The sequence below is a fragment of the Lentinula edodes genome, assembly GCF_021015755.1.
Source record: "Lentinula edodes strain Le(Bin) 0899 ss11 chromosome Unknown C8R40scaffold_1, whole genome shotgun sequence".
Classification (NCBI taxonomy): Eukaryota; Fungi; Basidiomycota; class Agaricomycetes; order Agaricales; family Omphalotaceae; genus Lentinula; species Lentinula edodes.
Window position 1 is genome coordinate 818,540 of NW_025764307.1, and position 22,780 is coordinate 841,319.

A 22,780-nucleotide genomic window follows, 5' to 3' on the forward strand; every position below is an offset into this window, starting at 1 on the left:
ACGCCCATATACTCGGGCCACGTGCACCTCCAATGACCGACAGAAGTCTAAAGACGTCAAGGATCTTAACCGTCTCATTGGCTTGAGAACGCGTTCTTTTCGAGAAATGTCCCTCAAAATCATATTCTATGTGTACATTCTTGGTGGATTTACCTTAGTTCCTCTCCTTCTATGCGCTCTGGTTGCCTACACCATCTACACCTCAGAACCAGTCTCTGAAGATTCAAAGGCAAAATCCATAGTGACTGAGGAAGATGTTGGAAAGGATGTCCCGGATGTGCAGGACATGCCAAAGACGCGGAAGGGCTGGTTGACAGTCCGACGGACGTTCGAGGAATCGACATTCGATGGTGGCTACGTTACCCTTGTACGCTCCTTCCTCGATGCACGGTCCAAGGATCCGAAACGTTCGCGGCCCAAGGACATGTGGTATGTCGTACTCAAGGGACAAATTCTCTATCTATATGAGGACGAGACGATGACTGATTGCGAAGCGGCAATTCAGCTGGGAAGTCACGACGTGGTCATATACCCAGAGGGTCTGCTCGACGGCGAGCTATTTACGAAGAGGAATTCAATTTGTTTGAAACCGAAGTCGGATGTGAAGGTCATGCCGAGTTTGACGAGAGAAATGAAGCTGAATGAAAACGACGACGGAGAAAGGACGAAGGAAGGAGAGAAGGCTAAGAAAGTGGCGGAGTCAGCGGCGCAAGCTATGGCGAGAGAGCAAGCCCTGGATCAGCAGTCGCCTTGGTTCATATTCGTGCGCTCAACGGTGGAAATGGAGGACTGGTATTTTGCCCTGGTGCACGCCTCACAACATCCCGCTCAGACACCTACTCTTGATGCTCTTCAGACCGTTTTTTCACCCTCAGACATGAACCTCCTTGTGTCTACATTGGACGAGCAACCAGACATTATCCCTATGCGCTGGTTCAATGCTATCTTTGGCCGAATCTTCTATAGCTTTTACAAGACTCAGCATCTTGAAACATTTATCATTGGCCGGCTTATGAAGAAACTCTCCAAAGTGAAACGACCCAATTTTCTTAACGACATCCTTGTCACCGAAGTATCTGTCGGCAACCGTACTCCTGTTTTTAGTAAACCGATGCTCAAGGAGTTGACCAGGGAGGGTGACGCTTCCATGGAAGTACATGTCGCGTTCAAGGGAGAAGTACGCATAACCCTACAGGCTACTGCCACCATAAATCTTGGCGCTCGCTTTAAGCCCTACGTTGTGAAGCTCGTTCTTGCTGCAGTGCTCAGAGAACTCGAGGGCAATCTGCTCATAAAGGTTAAGCGCCCACCGAGCAATCGGATATGGTATGCGTTCACCCAGATGCCCAAGATGGTCCTTAATGTAGAACCGATCGTTAGTGATCGTCAGATTACTTGGAACATGATCCTGTCTACTATCGAATCATCGTTAAAGACTATCGTAGGTGTCTATTTGCTCGTATACATCTCCACGCTAAATGCTATTGGCAACGCGCAGATTCAGGAGTCGATTGTGATGCCGAACATGGACGACATTGCTTTTTTCGACACCAGTCGCAGGGGAGGCATGACTAGAGGTGGTATATGGGCGGACGCTGCCCAAAAGCACTCTGACATCGTGATCCCGAGTGAAAATCAACCGATTGCATCAGATGCAGGACCTCCACCGGAACCGTTTTTATCCAACGATGGAAGCACTTCTACAGATTCTTTCCCGCCGTCCGTTCACAAATCTTCCTCTCTTCAAGAAACTTCCTCCTCGGCTGCTGAACCTCCATTGCTAACCCCTTCATACACAATGCCTGAGGATGCTTCATCAAATAGACGCAAAACATGGTTTTCTAGCGTACGAAATACTCATACGGATGCTGAGTACTCCTCGGATAACAATATGGAGAATGAGTCACGGGGACGAACATTGGATGTAGATACAAGGAAGACCCCAGCCGTCAGATCGCAGTCGACCCCAAATGCAGAATCTATATTAGAGAATGAGAATGACGAGGAAGGAGCAACGACCTCGTCATCTCTAGCTGCACCACTCGTTAAGCAACGCTCCGCTTCACAAAGCTCTTCAGGAACAGTGAACGAGTTGTCTAACGAGTTATCTACTTCTTCTGCATCAGACAACACTCGCATAGGGCAAAACATTGATGGATCGTCTCTCGCAGTCCCTGCGCCCACGACTGATACTCCGCCTAGTCCAAACAACTTTCTTACGACGCTCAAGAGCCGCGCAGCCGACAAACAAGCTCTGAGTAATACTGCGAAGGAGACTATGCGAAAGTGGGGAATGAAATGGGGTGGTATGAATAAACCTTCGCCAGGATCATCCTCAAGCTCTTCACATGAGGATATGCCCGATCATGACACAGTGGGAGAGAGCTCAGGACTCACTCACTCTCGCTCACGAACGATGAGTGCTCTGGGTGGCGCTTCGTCCAATTCTCAGAAAACACGCGCGAGTTATGCCGAAGTCCGGGCTGCAGTTGCAGAGAGAAAGGGGCGGGTAGAACACAGTCAAGAACTCTCACCCAGTAGAAGCCTAACACCTTCGGCTACATCTACCCCGATCGCTATTCCCCCAAATAAGAACCTCTCCTCACAAAACACTGAATTCTCTGACAACAGCTTAGTCTCCTCTAGTGGCTCGTCTGTATCTTCATCTAGCGTCCGGGGTTCCTCGTCATATCCTAACAAGCCCATTCTCGATTCAGATGGAGGGGCCTCTGATATGCATAACCAAATCATGTCGGTTTCCTCATCGGCTTCGAACTCATCTTCCACAACTTCAACTAAATCCAGTGTTGACGAAGCAAAACTTTCTTCTCGCTCTCATGTCAACCCGGATGTTTCGATAGATGAAGTAGCACCGGCCCATGCGCCAATTCATGTGCAGCCGCAGGCCAAAACCATGTCGATACCAGGCATTCACGCAAGTCATCGAGGAGAAGTCATGTCTTTGGGTTACGTCCCGCCATCACTACAGGAAGATAAGACGAAGGATAAACAAAGGGGCAGAACAACATCTCAGGGCTCTTCCACGCTCTCGAACTTAAGCTCTCTAGGGGCGAGTTCTATGGGCTCGTTGTCGAAAAATCCAAAACTGCAGTCCATGTATCGGTTATGGAAGCAGGCCGCTTCAAACAACTCGAATTCGGAAAATCACGGGCTAGCTGAAGATGCAGCTGCTTCTTCAACTTCGCTGTCTCCGGAAACAGATTTGGCTTCAACAAGTAATGGTACTTTGTCCCAGCCAGACCCGAGTGTCATACAAGCTGCGCCTGTCCTGCCGGCTTCGATGACGTCATTATCCAAACGCGTGCCTCCACCTCCGCTACCTCCAAGGCCCTCGCCTGTGACCATTTCACCCTCTCGTCCGCCACCGCTGCCAGCCCGTACTCCTTCTAGTGCTGGTCTAGCCAGTTTAACGAACTCTTCTTCTATCTCACAGCACTCACCTAATCCTTCGAGTCAAAGTTTGACGCCTCCTCAGCCAACTATGTCTTCCGCCCAGGATGTCTTGAAGGGAATCGCTACGAAGGATGATCATACTCGAAAACGGGCATCACTGACGCTCTCATCTACACCACCCTCACCCACTATTGGACGCCGGGTTAGTTTGACAGGTCCAAGATCGCCACGAGCACCTCCTTTGACTCTAGATGATCCAGCGCGCGCGATATCAGACACGAGCAATGCAAACACTTCAGACGCTCTCGCAAACTCACAATTAGAAGTAGACGCGACGCGAGCTTGGGGCCTAGACGATGAGGACTTATTCTCTGAAGGTACCGCAGAGCCTAATGTACATTGAGTTGGTTTGTAGTACTATCTCATACTAGTTTATAATATTTAGGATTGTCGAGTAGGGTATCGTGTATAATGTCTGTTCACAAATTGCATTGACGATTACTGAAAATACAAGGAATGTGATCGAAATAAAGGCAAATACAAGCTTAAGGCTCAACAACGTGAAGAATAAAAAGTACTGCTTGAGATAGAAGAAGTCCGAGAATGTCTTGATGTAGTTTTTCTTCGGGATATTGCCCTCGAATACATTCCTTTCGAGATCTGTTCATCCAATCCAGGCAAAAGTGCTTGCCAGTGGCCATTCATCCATTTCCAATGAAGATCCGATGACATGTATATTGAAGGAACTGCCCGGGCCATCGGGGGAAAGGCCTGATTCAGTTTTCGATGACAGGGAACGGTTAATTGTGACCCAAATGCGCTGTCTTGTAATGGAACAAGAGCGGAAGTCTCGTGTCGTTGTGTCTCACAAGGAGTTATAATGATCGTAGGTATGGATATGTGGGAACCAGGTATCACAAGAGGTGTTTTCTGATGGTTTCCAATTCGAGAGCGTTCAGTGCTATGTTTATACAAATGGAGATCACGGGCATACTCACAGGATGGGAATGTTGTCTATGTGGCGGACGTTCACGGTACGAAGCTGAGGGCTGGCTTTCCGGCCCAATATTCATTGAACAAGGAGATCCTATGTCCTTACGAAACAGTTCAACACTGATGTGAGCTACTAACATTGAGATCGCACTTACTTCAGCAACTTCACCATCGTGATAGAAATCGCAGTCTTCTTCCTCCGCCAAAGGCTCCAGGGAAAGAAGAAGTTGTGCTATACGTTCCACGTCGTCGCTTAGCAAATTCTGTAGGCTATTGCACATTGGAGCAAGGGTTCGTCTGCACTCGCCGGCATAACGCCACCATGGGATGAGAAAGTCATGGACGGGATGAAGAAGAATGTCCAGGTCAATGATCTGATTATGTTGTAAGCCAAAACCTTCAAAGATGTAAATTACGCTTGAAATCACGTACCACCTCCTCCGAGTCCTCTGTCACTGACACCGAATCCTGCAAACGATGTGGATACCTACCCCGCGTGAAAGTGAGGCCAAGAGCGTGAGCAGTTCCTCTAGAGATTCGCGCAAGCATTGGAAAGTCCGGATATTTGGAATGCAGGATGATGGGAGGAAGCAAGAATGAGTGTAGGTTGGGTGGAAAGAGAGAAGAGTAAATATTTCCTGAAATGATAGAAACCGGTTCTAAGATTCCCGAGCCGGATCTACCTACCCCAGACACCAATCCCGTGGAAGTAAAATTTTAGATTTTTCCATGAAATAGAGAGATGCTTAGACTAAGATAGAAGATACGCGACACAAATTATGCAGGATGCTTTCTAGTATTCTAAGAAAAACTGCGTTCGTAGTGCCCTTGAAAAACTTAACAGCAAGGTTAAGCGCTCGCTCAGCGCTCAGCATTGAGTCAATTATATTCAAAATCAAGTATTGACTGTGGCGTGGGATCTTTGTCGATCATGTTCCTGATCCCGATTGGGCGCTCTCTCTCTTTCCTCCTTCCAATTACATGTCAAAGCTGGTTTGTTCTAACAAACTAGCAGATATTTAATACATCTCCGACCAATGAGCGGTAAGCCACATTTCATTTTCATTGTTGATGCGTCATGTCCCAACTCTGTACCGTCTATAGAAAATACCAGGAGTAATCTATCACCGCCTCGTCGGTATGACGATCCCTCGACAAAAATCTGGTCTTTGTATCTTGATCAGGCAGAGAAAAATAATGAGAGAATAACGGAAAGCTGGAAAGGTGATATGGATGCTATCCTTATCTTTGTAAGTTCATCATCTTGGGTAAAACCTACATTGTTGAATAATTCTTCTTCTTTCATCATTTTCTCATTTCATCGATTCACTTATGCAGGCGGGTCTATTTTCTGCGAGCGTGACTGCATTCATTATTGAGAGCTACAAGGACCTAGTTCCAGATAACTCTGACACGACAGTCATTCTTCTTGCCCAAATTTATCGCGAACTAACAAACGACACAACCTTAACCATGATCCCATCCGTTTCTAAAGCCCTTGATGCAAATTCCTTCGTACCTTCCACTTCCTCCCTTGCTTGTAACATACTATGGTTTCTCAGCTTGAGCTTGAGTCTTACTGCGGCTCTCTCAGCTACTCTTGTACAGCAGTGGTCTCGTAATTATTTACAGGCGACCGTGGGGCGAGATATTCCGTACCAACGAGCCAGAATCAGTACATACCTCTACGAGGGCCTGATAAAATTCCACATGAAGAGCATAGTGACAGCCATCCCAATGCTCTTACACGCTTCCTTGCTTTTATTCTTTGCCGGCCTCGTATTGTTCCTACAGCCTGTTAATCGAGGGATTGGCTATTTGATCTTCGGTCTGCTTTCGGTAACTGCAATCCTTTACGTCCTCATATCTATTCTTCCCACCTTTTATTTTGATTGTCCGTATGGAAGCCCTCTAACGAAAATCTGGTGGAGAATTCTCTGCTCACTACAGCTCATTGTCCGAGAAACTAGCCAAGGCGGTACTTCGCCTGTGCCACCTGGCTGTTCATTGGCGAAGGTACGCGAATGGGAAGCGACTGATATATCCTATGAACGCGACGAGCGTGACTTCAGAGCCATTTGCTGGACTCTTGAGTACTCACCGGACGACAGTACCCTCGAGCTCTTCGCGAGTATTGTCCCAGATGTCGTAGCGGGTCTCGACTACAGCGCGAAGCTCCTGTGTCGTCGCCTGCTCGATCGGAACGACCCGTCCATGCGTTTAGGCTTTCGCCTTACTCGACTTCTCGCCAACTGTAACATAGATTCAAGTTCAGCATGGACCAAAAGGCGCTGCATATCGACTCTGTCCGCAATATGGTCTCTGACAATGATGACACTCCCGATGCCCCATACACCTTACAGCCAGCCTGACCTGCCGCCTCTCGTGACTCGGGGAATGCTTAGGTTCGACGAGCACACTTTACGAACAATAGAAATGATTCAACGATATATCCCGGGTGCCTCCCCGCACTGCTGTGAGTTATTCGTTGGTGTTCTACCAGATGCAACTTTCTCAATGCTACAGGCTTATTCAGTGTCGACAGCGGCAGTCATTGCCAGATCCTTACTAGATATGTTCAGCGACCATATCCTTAACCTGGAAACAGGACTACTCAACTACACTCGTACCGGAACTTTGCCAGAAAGATATCAAAAGCTAGGTCTGCATGCCCTTCAAAATACACTGCCCCAGAGCGACCCGCGGTTGATGATAGATCGCATTGACAAAGAAGCTTGGGATATCCAGCAAAGGTTCGATACGGGACAAGGAAGTATGTTATTGGCCTCAGCATACGTATCCCTGGACTCCTTGTCCCGCCATCTTCAGGACCTCGTATTGGTTGTCCTGATAGGCGACGAAGAAGAATCATTGATATATGTCAAAGAAATTCTAGACCGACAGAATAGGTTCCAAGTACTCCTCCGACAAGCTGGCTTCCTCCTAATATTGGAATTTTTTGAAAATCTTTTAAAGGGCCCTTCCTTACCACATGAAGCATTCAACACCACCCGACGTCTTTACCTGCGGCTTGACCTAGACTCACCTCGCGAACCTTTCTCGCTCCGCTCCCAAAGACGGCTTATCCGCTATCTCGACGATGCTTTGGACCTTCACAACCCACATCCAAAGAATCGCCTCCCAGAAGGCATTATAAATATGGTTCTAAGGCTTTTACGAGGAGTCACTGATCTGGAATGCGTCTCCAAGGCAAAAGGGATCGTCACGATGTATACAAAAGTGTGTGAGTCTGCGCCGAATTTCGAAGCAGCACGAGAGGCATTGGCAACACTTGATTCAATGGCTTTACCAGAGCATATTCGACCGAAAGAGGTATTGGATATTTTCAGCGAGCATGTGTATTCCAATACGAAACTCACAAGAGCGGCATCGACTGACATGTCAACTAGCATCACCTTGAAGGAAGGAGATCATCAAGTTGGAAGAATATTCGATGAGTAGTGGGTGGAATAGACCTAAATGGGGAAAAATCAAGTTCGTTATTTGACGGGGGTGGGTGTATTAAACTAGGTCCCTAAAGATAAATTCTAGTTACAGGCTCTTGACGTACGAATACAGAAGTCCAAAAAGAACTGGATGAAACAGGAGTGTAAATAAATAAAACTATGTATCTATCATATCCGTTCTATGTACCACGCGTAATGTCAATTCTTCCAAAGCGTCTTTTGTATCACTGTCTGGTAGAAAACGAAGTATCTCACGAGCTTTTTCTGAGTGTGTCAGTGCTAGTTTCCGTGTTCGCCCTAACCCAGATGAAGAACGAACGGCGTGGCGGACCTGCTCAACGTCGCCGTCTTCGGAGAATTGACGTTGAATAATGGGTTTGAGATGTGTATGGTCCTCCCATGCATACAATAGCGGGCCTGTCAAACCTGCATCGAATTTGTTGTTGTCCTCTTCATATGCATCCACATCCTTCATGAGCTCGAATGATGGTCATTCCACATGATCGCGAAGATAGAGAAACGCTAGCACGAACCTGATTTGCAAACCCGATGTGTAAACCGTATATGTATGCAATCTCTTTCCATAGCTCTCCTTCTTTGGAGCCGCCAAGAATAACAGCCGCTCGCCCAGCCTTTGCGAGAAGGCTCGCAGAGCCAAGGTATATTCTATTGAGATACCTATTCCATCCTTGCGCAGGAGAAGCTAGTGCTAGGATTTCTCGCGTACCGACATTGCCAGCCTTCCAAACAGCGCCCTCGACAATGTTCGCAATGACAGTGGCAACAAGTTCAACAACTTCGTCATCTCCGAGCCGCGACAAAGCGGTACTTGCTCTTCCAAGAAGGAAGTCGCCTCCAAGGATGGCTAGTTTATTGCCGGTACCATCCGAAGGAGAACTGGTTTCGTTGGCGACTTGGTCGTGGAGTGAGGAAGCAACATGAATCATTTCCACAAGTTGCGCTAGACGTATTTGGGCGGGCAGGATGGTAGGGGGGTCGACGAGTGCCGGGTCATAATTGATTTCATAGGAGGATGGTAACGGAGGGTTTTCTGGCAGGATTCTGGGTGTTTGTAGAGAGAAGAAAGATTGGAAAGAGGCTGCATCGTCCGACATATTAGGATTACAGTCGTTTAGAACGCCTGGACGCGTCAATGTACGATCGAGCTCTTCATGTCGGCCACTGACGCGTTCGCAATCTGCGATCCACTTTTTCTGTTCCCACTCGTTTCCAAGCCCATTTGTTGCTCGTGAGAGGAGCAGTACTACTAATGGCCGTATTTGCTTCGAAGGATTCGCGAAATAGTGTTGAGCAAGCTGGTGCAAAGTTGGGTGAGCCGAACCTAGTAATCTCAGCAGGTTCCCTCGTAAATAGTCGAGCTCGGAGGCCAAAAGGACGAATGGATTTGGCCGAGGAGTATTCAGTAGCTCTGCGGTGTTTATAACTGCTGTCGTCCTCGGTGGTACATTGATTTTGAGGTTATGAGCGAGGATACCGTGCTTTCTACATCGAATGAGCTGAGAATTTTTGCAGACGGGCGAAGACCATGCTCGCATGCTCCGCCAGGTGTCGACAGCGACGTGGAAAGCGATCCAGCTCGCTTTCAATATGACTTGGTGGAGGGAGAAGAGAAGGCAGATGAGCCGGTGTATGGCTGGCGACCAAATCGGTCCAATGAGAAACCCGGTGTTTATATGTAATCTGCGAAAACCACAGCAAAACTCCATAAAAACTCTCACTGCTCGGAGCATGCTCAGAGCCAAAATTTGGTTCACGACAATTCATACTATACAGTAAAATACATTATTATTGTAATCCCTGATCAAACGATACCGTAGAAAATAGCATTGCCGCCTCTCGTGCGCCGTTTGCATATCTTCCCATGAGTGAATGAAAAATTCTTTCGTCAAGTCAATGCCATGGGCCGTCACCGTACAGGGGTTGGGGACGAGATGTTCGACGACGTCGGAGGCGGCCTAGGGACTACGAGATACTCTCGATACTTGCTTAATGATTTTGCAAGATGAGCAGCAAGAGCTTTAGCCTGAACACGTATATGAACGTTCATTGGATATACATTGGGTAGCAATGAATACTCACCTTTAACCGTACCGCTTCCTGATCATAACCATTGGAAAAGTTTAGAGCCAAAAGCATCAAAGGTTGCCAGCCATCCTGAGTTTCGTCTTGGGCCTCGTTCACGGCCAAGACGTAAATTGATCCCAGATGAGGTTTTCCCTACTAGGAAAATGAATACGATGAATAGCCTTAAATAAATGTGCCGTACCTTGATCTCAAATGTAGCAAAACCTTGCTCTTCTACTTCGAGAAAAGAATCTCCACTAAGTCCAACGACGGATCGGACATCTTCTTTGGAGCGAGATGGATCTGATGCGTAAGATATTAATTGACCAGTTGGCGTCAGGAGGATGGCTGTATGCAGGTCAGGCAGGTCCAGAACTTGATTGAGATATGTATGAAGAGTTGATAGCTTCAGCATTTTGTCGATGAGAGCATAGGGAACGGAAAAGAAGCGCCATTTGCACGTGGGCCTGAACCCTGGCCTTGTCTATACGTGCACCATTCAACGCGAATACAATTCAGATCTCTTTTGAACACCTAGTGTTACAATGGATGATGACGATGCTGATTACATGCAAGGAAGCGACGACGAGGTCCGTTTTGCCACTTGTCAACTCTTACTTGCTCTCATCGCGTGCATAGGATTATGGCTTTGACTATTCCGACGGCGAGGATGCTGAAGAGTCTGGTAGCGCCGACGTCGAAAACATGTACTATAAAGCCAAGTGTAGGAGGCTTTACTTGTAATTGCTAGAAATATCCTATCATATCTTCTCTATAGCGAAGAAGGAAGATAATCCTGAAGGGGCTTTGAAGGAATTCCGCGCAATCGTAGATCAGGAAAAAGAGAAAGGAGATTGGTATGTTTGATGCCGCCTTGTCGATTGGGATGCTGACGATATATTCACGCGGTAGGGGCTTTAAAGCTTTGAAGCAAGCTACAAAGTTACTTTATCTTGTTTTAAGACGACCAAATGATGCACTACAAACCTACATCCAACTTCTGACATACACGAAATCTGCTGTCACTCGAAATTACTCTGAAAAGACGATCAACGGGATTCTAGATTATGTTGGAGGTGGCAAGGGTGGTTCAGTCGAAGTTGATGTCTTGGAAAAGTTCTATCAAGCGACCAAAACTGCTTTGGAAGAAGCCAAGAACGACGTATGTGTTATTCTACTTGATCTTGCATTCCTCGCGACTGAATATCTAAATTAGCGTCTGTCGGCCAAAACAAACTTGAAACTGGCGAAGCTATGGCTGGATCGGAAAGAGTACACACGATTATCCAAGGTCTTTACGCTACCAGCTGAACTTCGATTCAAGTTGAATTTACGCGCGCCACACAGCTCATTCGCGATCTCCATGTTGCTACCGGTCCTGCAGGCGATGGCGACGACCAATCGCAGCGCGGTACCCAACTACTTGAAATCTACGCATTGGAAATCCAAATGTATAACGAAACGCGGAATTTCAAGAAGCTGAAAGAGATTTACAACGCCACGAACAACGTCCGTTCTGCCATTCCTCATCCGCGTATCATGGGTGTCATCAAGGAATGTGGCGGGAAAATGTGGATGGGTGAACGTATGTATTTCCTTTGTTTCATTGTTCTGAGTATGGACGGATATGGACGAATGGGTTTCAGGTCAATGGAACAAGGCTAGCGAAGATTTCTTTGAGTCGTTCCGCAATTACGATGAAGCCGGATCGCCACAAAGAATCCAAGTGTTGAAATATCTTGTCCTGGCAAACATGCTTATGGGAAGTGAAGTTAATCCGTTCGACAGTCAGGAAACAAAGCCGTGCGTATGGCTGGTTCATTTGGTCTGAGTAAGAAGCATATATCTTCTCATAGATATAAGAACGATCCCGAGATCAAGGCAATGACCGACCTCGTCGACGCCTATCAGAGACGAGAGGTGCACTCTGCAGAGAAGATTCTTCGAGGCAAGTCTTCAACATGTCCTTCGAATTTTTCTTGACCCTTGGTACGCAGATAGCGGCGCAACCATCCTAGGTGATTCCTTCATCAGAGCTTACATTGGCGAGCTGCTTCGTAGTCTGCGAACACAATACCTCATCGACCTGATCAAGCCATACTCGCGTCTAGAACTGTCTTTCCTTGCCAAGGTAAAATATCAATTGCAGTATTCCTTTACGGCCACTTTTATTTTGAAATTTTACTTTATTGTAGCAACTCAATGTCGAAATACAAGAAGTCGAAGATCTTCTTATTGGACTTATCCTAGAAGGCAAAGTTGAAGGCCGAATAGACCAAGTCGGCATGAGATTAGAGCTTGATCGAAAGTGTGTTCATATAACCTTTATTATCATTTTACCAACATTGACCATCTTCTTTCTTCCCATAGACAAAGCCTGGAAAAGAAACGATATTCCGCGCTACAGAAATGGACTGAAAACATTGAAGCGGTGCACGGTGCCGTCGTCGGCAAAACAGGTTCTAGTGGGCGGGGTGGGGACCCAGGTATGAGCATGAGTGACGTTTACATGCGGGATGCGGGATTCGGATAGGTAGTGAAGGTCGGTACTTTGAAAATATTGCTTTTCGCTCGCTTTTTCTGTTTTTTGTATACTCAATCTGTTGGAGCCCGATCAAATATCCGGTTTGTTGATACTGGACTGCCAATGAGAGACTTCAAGGAGGTTCCCGGGATTCTGGGTACTACTCAACGACGCTCAGACCAGCTGATATGCCTCAATGAGCCTGACCATAGTAGTTGCCATGTAACACTCCCTATTGGCCTTCACTGCGGGTATCGTTATTCGAGATCCAATTCCTAAAGAAGATCGGTAAAATTCGCTTTGATATGTGGGAGTTTTGCAACGGTAGTTTTTTGGATCACCACCACTTGATCTCACAGGATCACTGTATTTGAATTCCTAACAATGAAAGGTACAAACGTTTTCTGTGTGGTTGGCTCTGAGCCCGAGATACGAGTGCAATGAGGCAGATGTTATATGTATCTGATTTGTTTTTACGTCATGTTTTTGTACACCGATTTGAACCTTCTTTTAATCCCCCATCTTCTTCCTTGCTTCGAAATTGTGGCTCATGTCGACTGACGAACGCGTAAAAAAGCTCAAGGAAGAAGGGAATAAGCTCTTCGCTCAAAAGCAATATGTTGCTGCTGCTGAAAAATACACTGAGGCTCTTCAGCTTGGTGGCGATAACGCAGTTCTATACTCCAACAGAGCTGCTTGTCGCTTGAAAATGAAGACGTAAGTAGTTCAACTCTACTGTTGTGCTATAAGCTCATGAGCCAAACCTTTCCTATGTAGCTACCTTGATGCAGAGTCTGATGCCACAAAGGCGAGTCTGATAAGCTGGCACTTAAAACCTCTTAAACAAATATTCCATGGATAGGCTACTGAAATAGATCCTGGGTTTTCCAAAGCTTATGCCAGACTTGCTACTGCTCAAGATGTCAGTCCTCGTTGTATCTCTGAGATCCGTCTCATTCTGTTTATTTCCAAAAGGCTCTTCGACAACCGTATAGGAGCATCCCGTCTTGGAAAAAAGCTCTTGACAAGCTACCCAAAGAGGTCCTCACTCCTGCTCAGCGCAACCAAAGGGAGGATGAATATGAAAAAGGACTCACTTTAGCTGAGTCTGCATTGAATAAATTACGAACATCTGGCGGGAGCCACCTTATTCACGCACCTTCCAACCAGAGAGATCTCCCATGGTTTTGTGCTCAGAGGATGATTCCTGACTTGATGGAGCAGAGAAACTATACAAGCTCGGTGAAGTTCAATGTGTATTTAGCATTACGAGTATATACTCACATATAAATCTTCAGGCATGGGCTTTGGCTAACGCTTATACAGAGTTTGCCGAAGGCATTCGCCAACTTTCACTGGCTACTACGCAAGGCCAGCTAAGGTTTCAATCCACCAGTGTAGGCTGTCCGTTCTATCAATTTCTTCTCTTCTAAGGCTCTGCTCCCTCTGATGCAGGCCCTCATGCTTATTTCCAATGCCATACTCACAGATCATCGCGTCTTCCATATAAATGGACCCGAATTTCTCCAAAGGTACAATCAACAGGGTTCGTGCGTCGATAAGTTGCTGAACATTACTGAGTTTCATCTTTTTAGTTTTGGGCGAAGCACAGTTCTTCAAAGCATGGACCCATGAGGGCCCAGATATCATCAAGCAGAAAGTTCTCGAACGCCTTGAGGAGGAAGGTTGGCACACTACATCCCCAGCTCTGACCACCACTATGAGGTATGTCTTCATGTTTCATCTAAATTGCCTCGGCAAGAACCGTCAATGTAGGGCGTGGATAATGCAAGGCTTTTATCAAGGTGGGCTGTACCAGAACCACGTCGCTGAAGTCGAATTTCTTGGGCGAACTATTGAAATCATTAAATGGGGTCGAGAGCGGTTCAAAGACATACGAAAGGAATACAGAGGTGTCATGTTTGAAGAAACGTTCCTGCGTGGCGTTCAGATGCTTCATTTGGAAGCGCTCTTAAAGGTATATCGAACATGCTTTCCTGGACAAGTTTATTCATTTACTTGATACGCATTTAGGTGATTGCCAAAGCGGACGATGCCACTCTGGAGGCAACGCTCCAAGAGGCAAATGAGGTCATTGCAGGTGTTAATGCTGCCACCATACCTCCTCGCGATTCCAATCCTGCATTTGTTTCGGCATACTATTACAAACCTAAAGGACAAGCGCTTTCGTATGTTTCTCTTACTATCTGTGCCACCCCATTTTTGATTTTTTGCCATTAAATCACAGATTAAAAGCTATGTATCATCGTGTTCGAGCAAACCGTATGAAAGCTCAGAACGGTTCATTATCATCTTCTGTGATGGATAAATATTCTTCTGCATCACGGTACTATTTAGAGGCGGCAGATTGTTATGCTGAGGATGATGAGAACCACGCTGGTAAGTTCTAATTCATGATGTGCTGTATTCGTATAATGCGGACCACGATCATAGTGTTCCTTAATGCTGGCCTTGAGATGATGTGGTCTTGTAAAACTAGTATCAGGAACCAGCTAGCTGTCATGGAACGTATTCGCCTTGCTATTCCGAAGATGAAGAAAATCTGGGGGCAATCGTCATTTGCGAAGCAAGGAGGTGATATCATTTTTAAGAGGGGACAGGATATGGAAGGGATAATGCGTGAGGGTTTGAACAAGAGAAAGTATCAATTGGATGAGCTGGTTGTCATTGATGCTCAACGTTAGAGACATAACGTATGTACATATGGTCGGGATTACTAAAATTTACCTGTTTGTATATAAATTACGCATGCACTACTGCCTCAAACACCTGATAAGCCCTACACCAACCAGATCAAACTAGAGTCACCATCGATTGTGAAGGAACCGCAACGAAGCACACTTTATAAGAATGAGTAGTACAATTATCGTAGTGTATGAGAGTAATGAGTGGAAAGGTGATTATAGTAATAATATTTTACAGGAGCGATATGCAGTAGAAACAATTGCTTTGAAATTAGATACGATTGCAGCATGAAGATCATGATAAAATGAATGCAACTAGATCAACGAAACTTCGACTCGAAAAGAAAGTGTGCGCGGAGCGGCCGCGCAAAATATATCACAAAAGATTGAAGGAAGAAATTCGAACGTTATGAGAATACTCCGGTTCGCTTTCCTTTGATAGTCCTTAATTTTCTCAAGAGGTCCTACAAACAATATCAGCAAGAGAAAAAAGACCTGGTCATCAAAACTTACCTCCGCCTCCTGCCTTGACAGGCCCCTTCCCTTCTCCATCTCAACACCATTCTCAATACTGTCCAACACATCCTGGACTAGGTCCCGGTAGTCCACACCAAAGAATTGGGTGAGCTTCGCAGCTCGCCGCCTTCTAACCTGGAAGGTGCCATCACTTGCCTCCACGTCTGCATCGTCGAAAGAAACCTTGGATAGTATAGATCCAACAGAGTCAAGAGAATTAAGAGATGCTATAGACGTCCGTGCAGGTAACGCAGGCAATGAAAGCCTTCGCTCCGATCGAGCCGATCCGGATCCATTGCTAGGAAGATTCCCATCGATGCCAGCGAAATCTTGGTTAGGCTCTGGACGAAACCCTGCTGAGAGTTGTTCAGCATCGCCTGCCCGATACAGGATCTCGTGCAACTCCTGGAGCGATGCGCGGTCATCCTGAGGGGAAGAGGAAATCAGTTGAGCATGACACTCTACAATAGACAAACAACCAACCCGATCCAAAATGTCACCCAAACTATTCAACGAATGCTCATAATGAGTGTAGGCCAAAGACGCCCCTCGGGGTCTCGAAACTCGGAGGGTGCCCGACACATCTCCCACCTCAACTTCAATGGCTTGCTGGTCGGTGCTATCACCTTTAGGTAATAGGAACTCCCTAGACGCAGGTCTTGTATGATCTCTCTTGGGTGGGAGGGGGTTCAAAGTCAAAATTGCCTCCGTAGTACCGGTAGAAGACGATCGGATCATCGTCGGACCAACTGAAGGTGTGATTACGCCTGGGCTCGAAAGGGAATGGTAATGCGGAACATGTCCAGGACCATATGCGTAAAGTGTTTGTGGTGGCGCAACTCCGAATACCTAGGAAAAGAAAAATAAGAAGAGGTTCAATGAACTTTTCAATGTTATTCACCTTCTCGAGCCTTATTGCCCGCTTCACCATCCTTAACCTCTCATCCTCACCCATATCATCCTTTCGTCTGTCTCTGATATCGCTCCAGTCACTACTAGCTCCCGATTCGCTTCCACTCCTTCTCCTAGCAACTCTGACCATACCTTTCTTCCATGAGCGCTTCTCTTCACTAGATCCTTCAGCATCTGTTTCTTCTCCCATGGAGGAAACTGATAAGCCAGGCAAACCACTTTCGCTGTCCTCCTCAGCCTGTCCTAAACCTAGAACGAGCCCAGTGGGGACACGGGAGCCGAGGAAGCGATGCAACTTGGCAAGCTTCTCGCGCTTCCGTCGCTTTTCAGCTTCTGCGCGTTCTTCTGGTGACATGAGTGAAGGGGTGACAAGTGAAATCAGAGACGGTTGACGGGCAAGATGTTGTTGTAGGTCACGTTTTTGCCCTCCTTCATCATCAGTGTCGTCAAATGGAGCGGCAGGTAATTCAGTCCCGATGTAATCTTCTCGCGTGAATGAGTTTCTCGGTGCCCCACCGGGATAAGCGGATGGTGATGCAAATGCGAGCGAAGAAACAGAGGAACGGCGAGAACTGTTCTGAGAACCGGGAGGAGATTGGGTCTGTAATTCGGCGGGATGCTTGTTTTTTGTCCCATTGGGTCCGGGTAATTCGTCATCCCAATCGATGAAACTCGCACTATCGCCTTCGACCTGTTGTGCATCCCCAATTTCAATCAGGTTTCCGTCTTCGCCATTGCCGAAGATGGACGATGCTTCACGGTCGGTTTGTATACTGGAAATAGGCTCTTGAAGATGGAGTTCATTGAGAAAGTCGAAATCATCTGGGGTGAGTGGAGTAGAGTGTCTTCTGCCTGAAGTAGCAGAAATATAATGGGTCGATGCAGGTGGAGGCCAAATTCCTTTCCCTTTGACTCGATCCATGTTCTCTTTGACTTTCTGCTTAGTGTCACCGACAGAGTTTTTCCGGAAAGTAGCAACAGAATTAGAGATATGGTGACGAGAAGAGGTTGGGGAGGTGATGTCAAGGAAGCTCCTCCTCATTGGATAAGTATCGGCCATTCCGGAGGTAGTCGGCAGAAGCGACGCTCCATTTGGAGTCTGGCCAAAGACCTGGGCAAGTTTCCTAGACTTGCGAACAAGGTCGGCACGGGAAAGAGGGTCAAGATTATTAGAAGTGGGCGGTAGTTGCATATTAACGTCGTCGTCGTAAGAATTTGTACGGGAATTTGAGCGGGAATTAGAATTCGAAAATTTATGTGGCCGGCGCCCGTGTTCCTGATTAGGTAGTCGGCGCTCTAGGCTACGACTAGATCTGCCTGCAGAATGTAAAGTCGAAAAGTCTGGCTTGGGCGTTGTCGGCAAGGGCGGCTTGCTCTCCGTAGTGGGCGAAATTAATTCCATGAAAGAAACCCGGTCTTCCAGTTCTGAATAATTGCTTCGTGCATTTCTGCGCATGGTATCTATGACCTCTGGATGTCCAGACTGAGGATAGGGCAAACTTGGTACTGTTCGCGGTGTAGGAAGAACGTCGTATGGATCGTAGTATGATTGGGAGTATACTGCGCTCGATATACTAATCCTATGATCTTCTGGCCTGGAGAAAATGTGAGGAATATCCAGAGTAATCATCAACAAAATACTCACTCGGCTTCTCTCTCGTATTCTGTGCTCGACCAAGGATCCTCGTCAACAAAATGAAAGGCACTCAAAGTGGTGGAAATTCCGTCTGGACTGGAGGGCGTCGTGTTCGTCGTCAAGGTCGTATATCTGCGCTTGGAAGGATGTTGGTTGTCGACGACAAAAGCTTCTGTCGACCCTGGCTCAAGTATTTCATCGTTGGCGTGGGAGTTTGATCTTAACCGACGCGGCATTCCTTGCTGTCGCTATCGATGTGATGATTTTACACGAGATTAAGTCAGTCATTGTTGACAGCACACGGTTAAGAGGACAAGAAACGAAACGTGAAAATAAAACCAAAAGGCGGTGAGTGGGTTAGCTCCGTTCCTCTCGCTGACCATTATTGCCGGTAAAACGGCCGAGAAATCCAACTCCGGCGTTGAACTGCAATTTTCTGGTACCAATAACAAAGTATAGCTCACCTGCGTTTCAGCCCGTAAATCGATGATCTCCACCTCCTCGAGGTACCTTACGTGCTCGTCTCCGCTTGAACAATAGTACGATGTTCCTCTACGATCCATCGGAACTGTCCTCCGCCGGTATTGTCTCGGTAATTGATTCAAAGTCCCCGTTTCCTTGGGCTTTTTGTTGAAGTTGTGTCTGTGTCGAGATGCTCTGTATGTCTGCGGTACGTGTTGTAAATCCTCTGACACACGTCTCTCGTAGTACTTGGCAAAGTCAACTTCTCCTTCTGACGAAGACTCCGCTGAAGCCGAATCGTAATCTCCTTCGTACCCGCGCAGATAGTCTAGTATTCGGAAAGAGACCATTATGATTATAATTATAGTTAGTCCCCCCGTAAAGTAAATATACAGACACTGTAACTACGCACTGCTGCTTGAGTCCTTATCGGAGTCAAGGGATATTTCGTATGTCTCGTTCCCACTGCCTGACTTTAGATTACCAAAGGCAAGCGTAGAGATACTTCCAGGCCTTCTCGAAAAGGTTGATTCCTCCGAGCCACTCTGTATAGAGACAAAGGACGATCTTTGTTGTCTGAACGAGAAATCTTCCGCGCTTGGCAGGACCTGGTTCGTTACTGAGCTCGTTATTGGACTCGCTGGTACAGCTAAAGTGGCAGATGAAACTTCGGAGACTGTGTGCTCCGATAAGCCAAGGCTACGTTCAAATGAAGCAGAAAGTGGTGAAGGAGGAATAAGTCTCGGAAGCTGTGGAAGAGCTTTCGAGTTGGAAGTTGTTGGGTGCTGTGAATGAGTACCATTTTTATCTTCAGTTGGTGATATGAAAATTCTAGCAGGTCTTTGCCGCCGATATTGACTTCGACGTGAGACTCCATCATTATTGACACCTTGCACAACAACATTGGCAGCAGCAGCATTGCCACCATAGCCCTATGATGGGAAATCATCGTGGTCAAAAAACAGTCCTAATGGCTCCAAATGCATACAAAGTGCGACAGATCGTACTCACCTCGGTTGATCCTGATTTTGATCCCATCTTCAGGACTTTGCTGTATCTTTCATCTCCTGTAGGAGCGTAGGCATATGATAGTACAGATGCTGAGGAAGAGGATCGCGACGAAACAGATTTCGCGGAAGAAGCAGATGGACGTGCTGGTCCGGAACCTGAATAATGACCGGAGTATGGATGAAGCTTCTCAAATACATGCCCTTCGTTCAAATGCATGACAGACACCTCAGATGAATGGGAAGGACGGAGACGAGGTGTGGTAGGTATTGAGGTACCGGCTGCAGGTAGATCAGAAGAATGTATTTGAGTGGCGTCTTCTCTGTCAGAGCCACCCTCTTCATCATCTTCCTCGAATGCCATCCTTAGAAAGGACGTCCCAACACGCTCTTCCAGTCCTTGAGTACTACGTGACTTCGCGCTAGTTCGACTATGGCGTGACGAACTTGGGCTAACAGGAAGAGGTACCTCTTCTTGGAACGTTATCCCTGTCCCTGTCCTCGCGAGGATCCTTAATGAGTCGAGCGCGTCCTCTTTGCGAAACAGCTCTCCCAGCACATCTTCCGCACTAAGGACCTTTACGCGCCTCGAAGCTTTTCGTTTCGAAATATCCCCAGCAGACGCGTAAACAGTGCCAGGAGGCGCGCTATGGTGATTTAAATTGTGGGCCGACTTGGAATGACGGATAGAATGTGCACGGTTCGAGAAAGGTGCAACAGGGGGAAGGGAAGGGAGTAAGCGCACATTTGGACGCGTGGATTTTACCTCCATTTCTAACCTCCCAGGTGTCACGGTTGATGTGGAGTCTGAAGAGGATGAGGAGATCACAGAATGGGAAGAATTGGATGTACAAGACGTGCGATTCTGAATTAAGGGAGCGTATGAAGTTAGAGGAAGTAACGAATGACTGTTATTATATGAGGGTGGGATGGTTTGCGTTGTTTGGATTGAAGAGATGGAGGGAGAGGCGTTTTTAGAGGATTTGAAGTCCGAGTCTTTCGATGCCGACAATGGTCGTCCTGCATTTAACGAAAACAATGAGGCACATTAGCATTAACTATTACGGATGCCGCACGGCCACTGAGAAAGAGCGAGCTGGCACTGAGACGTCAGAGTAGATAGATCACGGCAGTGAATATATGAGTAATTTCGGAATTTCCATCTCAAAAAAGTACGAGGGATTAAAGAGCCGCACTATCAGCGTCTCTCCAAGCCCGGAATGGCGCCACCTATTTTATTATAGGAGAAGAACGAAAAGAAAATAGTGCAACATAACGAAAAACACTAGAACCACAAATTAAAGACGCCTAACGGAATGCAACGAATGAAAACACGTCAAACAGACACGACAGCGCGAACACAACGCCCGTTGTCGATGCGACATGTCGAATCGGAACAGGAAAAAAAAAGAAATAGCGCAGATAACATCTGACAAAAAAACGCCACATGCAGTGGAAAATCTACTAGTACCATAGCAAGAGAAAAACACTCACCGTGTTGTTCCGAGGTTTTGTCCAGAATTTTCGTCTTGGTAGTGGCGAACTCGTCTTCCCCCGCCAAAACCCGAGATATCTGCCAGTGCACAGCCGCACTAGAATCCTTGTCAGGATTGACAACTGGTCTGGATGTTAGACTAGCCGAAGGACCAGGGACTACCCCAGGCCTAGCTCTAGCCACTTTATTGGGAACAATTTTATTTCCTGGTCGTGGGGGTGGAGGTAGACTTTTTAGCAACGGCTCACCGTCGGCACCCTCCACTATCGAAGCTAGTGAAGTCAAACTTGTATCGGGCGTGTGTCCCCGCGTATGATTTCCGCCATGTATAAGACTTCCGAAAGGACCTGTATGAAAGTTTGACGACGCAGATGACGAGGGGGAGCTAGAAGTGCTAGGGCGTGACGTCGGTGAACATGAAGGCAAAGAGGGGGAGATCGGCGGGGAACGTGAAAAAGAAGGGTGAACGGGACGCGACGTAGTCCCCGCAGCGACCTGCGAGGACTCTGGAGTAATATTTGCCTCATCAGATAGAGGGCTAGGTGGTCGATTGGTGTAGCGTTCGGAATTTTCCTCATGATTCAGAAGCGCGTTCAGATCTGAAGAAATCACGAGTGATTTGAGCTTGCGAGTATGACTTTGCTGAGATGATGCAGGAGGTGAGGGCATGTTCACGGGAAAGGATGACGAGAAGAGCGGTAGTGACAGATTTTTCTTAGAAGGTGCTTGAGATGGTGAGATACAAGCGTACTTTAAGAACGCTGGGACTTGAGTCGGAGTGCAGACTATTTCTGTATCGCCCTTCGTCTTCTTGGCACCCGGTTCGACGTCGATAGTACATTTACGTTTGTGTAAGGCGAAGAAGGAGAGTGATGAAGAGGTTGATCTGGTACACCTTTTGGGATCTTTTAGGGAAGATGATGGTTCTTGGGAGGTATGATTGTGGAAATTCATGAGGGTCTTCATTCGTTGTAGTTTCATGCTATCCGTCGTACTTGTCATGGTAAATTTCTACGGATACCAACAAGTGGTGATGAGGAATTCGCATTTCTAAAACACCTCATCGTTAACATTGCGAATGAAGACACACCTTTTATCAGATATAAGGCTAATCTACATTGGAATCGCCGTTTCGATATGTCGGGCAGCTCTTGGTATCTGCAGAAGAGAGGAGTTCAGTGGATTCTCCCGGACAAGGGCATATGTAGAACGGGTCACGTACTTGAATGCGATATTTCCGATGATGGCACAAAGTAGTTTTACTCGATGTTCCAGTATATAGTCTTCTCTTTACTTTTCAGTCGTTTCGAAAACGGGTATTCGATAGGCTGGAATCTGGGATATTAAAAGCTACGGATTCGTCATATGTAGACAGATTATGAAATATACAATACTTTAGGACACGAGGATCTGTCGATGTGAGATGTCGCCGGGCCCGAGGTGAATATGGACAATTGTTGGGCGCGTCGAGTCAAGATGAAGTCAAAGCCTCGAGACTGGAGGAAGTAGTGATAGAAAATATCGAACGAGGCGTGTACCGGGCGTGTATGGTGGAGTTGACAAA

General features: G+C 46.8%; 8 protein-coding genes across 8 annotated transcripts; 4 read left to right on the forward strand and 4 right to left on the reverse strand.

Moving 5' to 3' along the window:
• Nucleotides 1-4: 4 nt before the first annotated feature.
• Nucleotides 5-3,978, forward strand: C8R40DRAFT_20718 (uncharacterized protein). Its single transcript, XM_046234343.1, has 2 exons — nt 5-1,441; nt 1,499-3,978. The coding sequence occupies exons 1-2, from the start codon at nt 107-109 to the stop codon at nt 3,815-3,817; spliced, it is 3,654 nt and encodes a 1,217-aa protein (XP_046092253.1). The 5' UTR covers nt 5-106; the 3' UTR covers nt 3,818-3,978.
• C8R40DRAFT_20700 (uncharacterized protein) lies at nt 3,852-5,079 on the reverse strand. The gene is made up of 4 exons (XM_046234342.1): nt 4,840-5,079; nt 4,563-4,781; nt 4,413-4,508; nt 3,852-4,344 (listed from the first exon to the last, which is right to left on the reverse strand). The coding sequence occupies exons 1-4, from the start codon at nt 4,954-4,956 to the stop codon at nt 3,967-3,969; spliced, it is 810 nt and encodes a 269-aa protein (XP_046092254.1). The 5' UTR covers nt 4,957-5,079; the 3' UTR covers nt 3,852-3,966.
• A 261-nt stretch (nt 5,080-5,340) lies between these two features.
• Nucleotides 5,341-7,951, forward strand: C8R40DRAFT_21612 (uncharacterized protein). Its single transcript, XM_046234373.1, has 4 exons — nt 5,341-5,451; nt 5,512-5,657; nt 5,746-6,883; nt 6,944-7,951. The coding sequence occupies exons 1-4, from the start codon at nt 5,445-5,447 to the stop codon at nt 7,867-7,869; spliced, it is 2,217 nt and encodes a 738-aa protein (XP_046092255.1). The 5' UTR covers nt 5,341-5,444; the 3' UTR covers nt 7,870-7,951.
• An 80-nt stretch (nt 7,952-8,031) lies between these two features.
• C8R40DRAFT_1261674 (isoprenoid synthase domain-containing protein) lies at nt 8,032-10,422 on the reverse strand (the record flags this gene model as incomplete). The annotated part of the gene is made up of 6 exons (XM_046233833.1): nt 10,162-10,422; nt 9,975-10,112; nt 9,806-9,918; nt 9,614-9,660; nt 8,408-9,528; nt 8,032-8,352 (listed from the first exon to the last, which is right to left on the reverse strand). The coding sequence occupies exons 1-6, from the start codon at nt 10,372-10,374 to the stop codon at nt 8,032-8,034; spliced, it is 1,953 nt and encodes a 650-aa protein (XP_046092256.1). The 5' UTR covers nt 10,375-10,422.
• Nucleotides 10,423-12,735, forward strand: C8R40DRAFT_1076755 (PCI domain-containing protein). Its single transcript, XM_046226944.1, has 11 exons — nt 10,423-10,549; nt 10,599-10,683; nt 10,738-10,816; nt 10,872-11,121; nt 11,176-11,250; nt 11,307-11,544; nt 11,606-11,762; nt 11,816-11,907; nt 11,957-12,090; nt 12,155-12,267; nt 12,330-12,735. Exons 1-11 carry the CDS (start codon nt 10,505-10,507, stop codon nt 12,490-12,492), a joined length of 1,431 nt encoding a protein of 476 aa, XP_046092257.1. The 5' UTR covers nt 10,423-10,504; the 3' UTR covers nt 12,493-12,735.
• Nucleotides 12,736-12,964: 229 nt separating this feature from the next.
• C8R40DRAFT_21713 (uncharacterized protein) lies at nt 12,965-15,686 on the forward strand. The gene is made up of 11 exons (XM_046234375.1): nt 12,965-13,200; nt 13,261-13,291; nt 13,346-13,405; nt 13,459-13,725; nt 13,782-13,880; nt 13,939-14,029; nt 14,079-14,208; nt 14,260-14,461; nt 14,518-14,672; nt 14,732-14,883; nt 14,938-15,686. The coding sequence occupies exons 1-11, from the start codon at nt 13,034-13,036 to the stop codon at nt 15,186-15,188; spliced, it is 1,605 nt and encodes a 534-aa protein (XP_046092258.1). The 5' UTR covers nt 12,965-13,033; the 3' UTR covers nt 15,189-15,686.
• Nucleotides 15,392-18,391, reverse strand: C8R40DRAFT_21771 (uncharacterized protein). Its single transcript, XM_046234378.1, has 4 exons — nt 16,606-18,391; nt 16,188-16,553; nt 15,702-16,130; nt 15,392-15,652 (listed from the first exon to the last, which is right to left on the reverse strand). Exons 1-4 carry the CDS (start codon nt 18,244-18,246, stop codon nt 15,596-15,598), a joined length of 2,493 nt encoding a protein of 830 aa, XP_046092259.1. The 5' UTR covers nt 18,247-18,391; the 3' UTR covers nt 15,392-15,595.
• An 88-nt stretch (nt 18,392-18,479) lies between these two features.
• C8R40DRAFT_1076784 (uncharacterized protein) lies at nt 18,480-22,363 on the reverse strand. The gene is made up of 4 exons (XM_046226945.1): nt 21,216-22,363; nt 19,726-20,741; nt 19,127-19,646; nt 18,480-19,042 (listed from the first exon to the last, which is right to left on the reverse strand). Exons 1-4 carry the CDS (start codon nt 22,216-22,218, stop codon nt 18,537-18,539), a joined length of 3,045 nt encoding a protein of 1,014 aa, XP_046092260.1. The 5' UTR covers nt 22,219-22,363; the 3' UTR covers nt 18,480-18,536.
• Nucleotides 22,364-22,780: the final 417 nt, after the last annotated feature.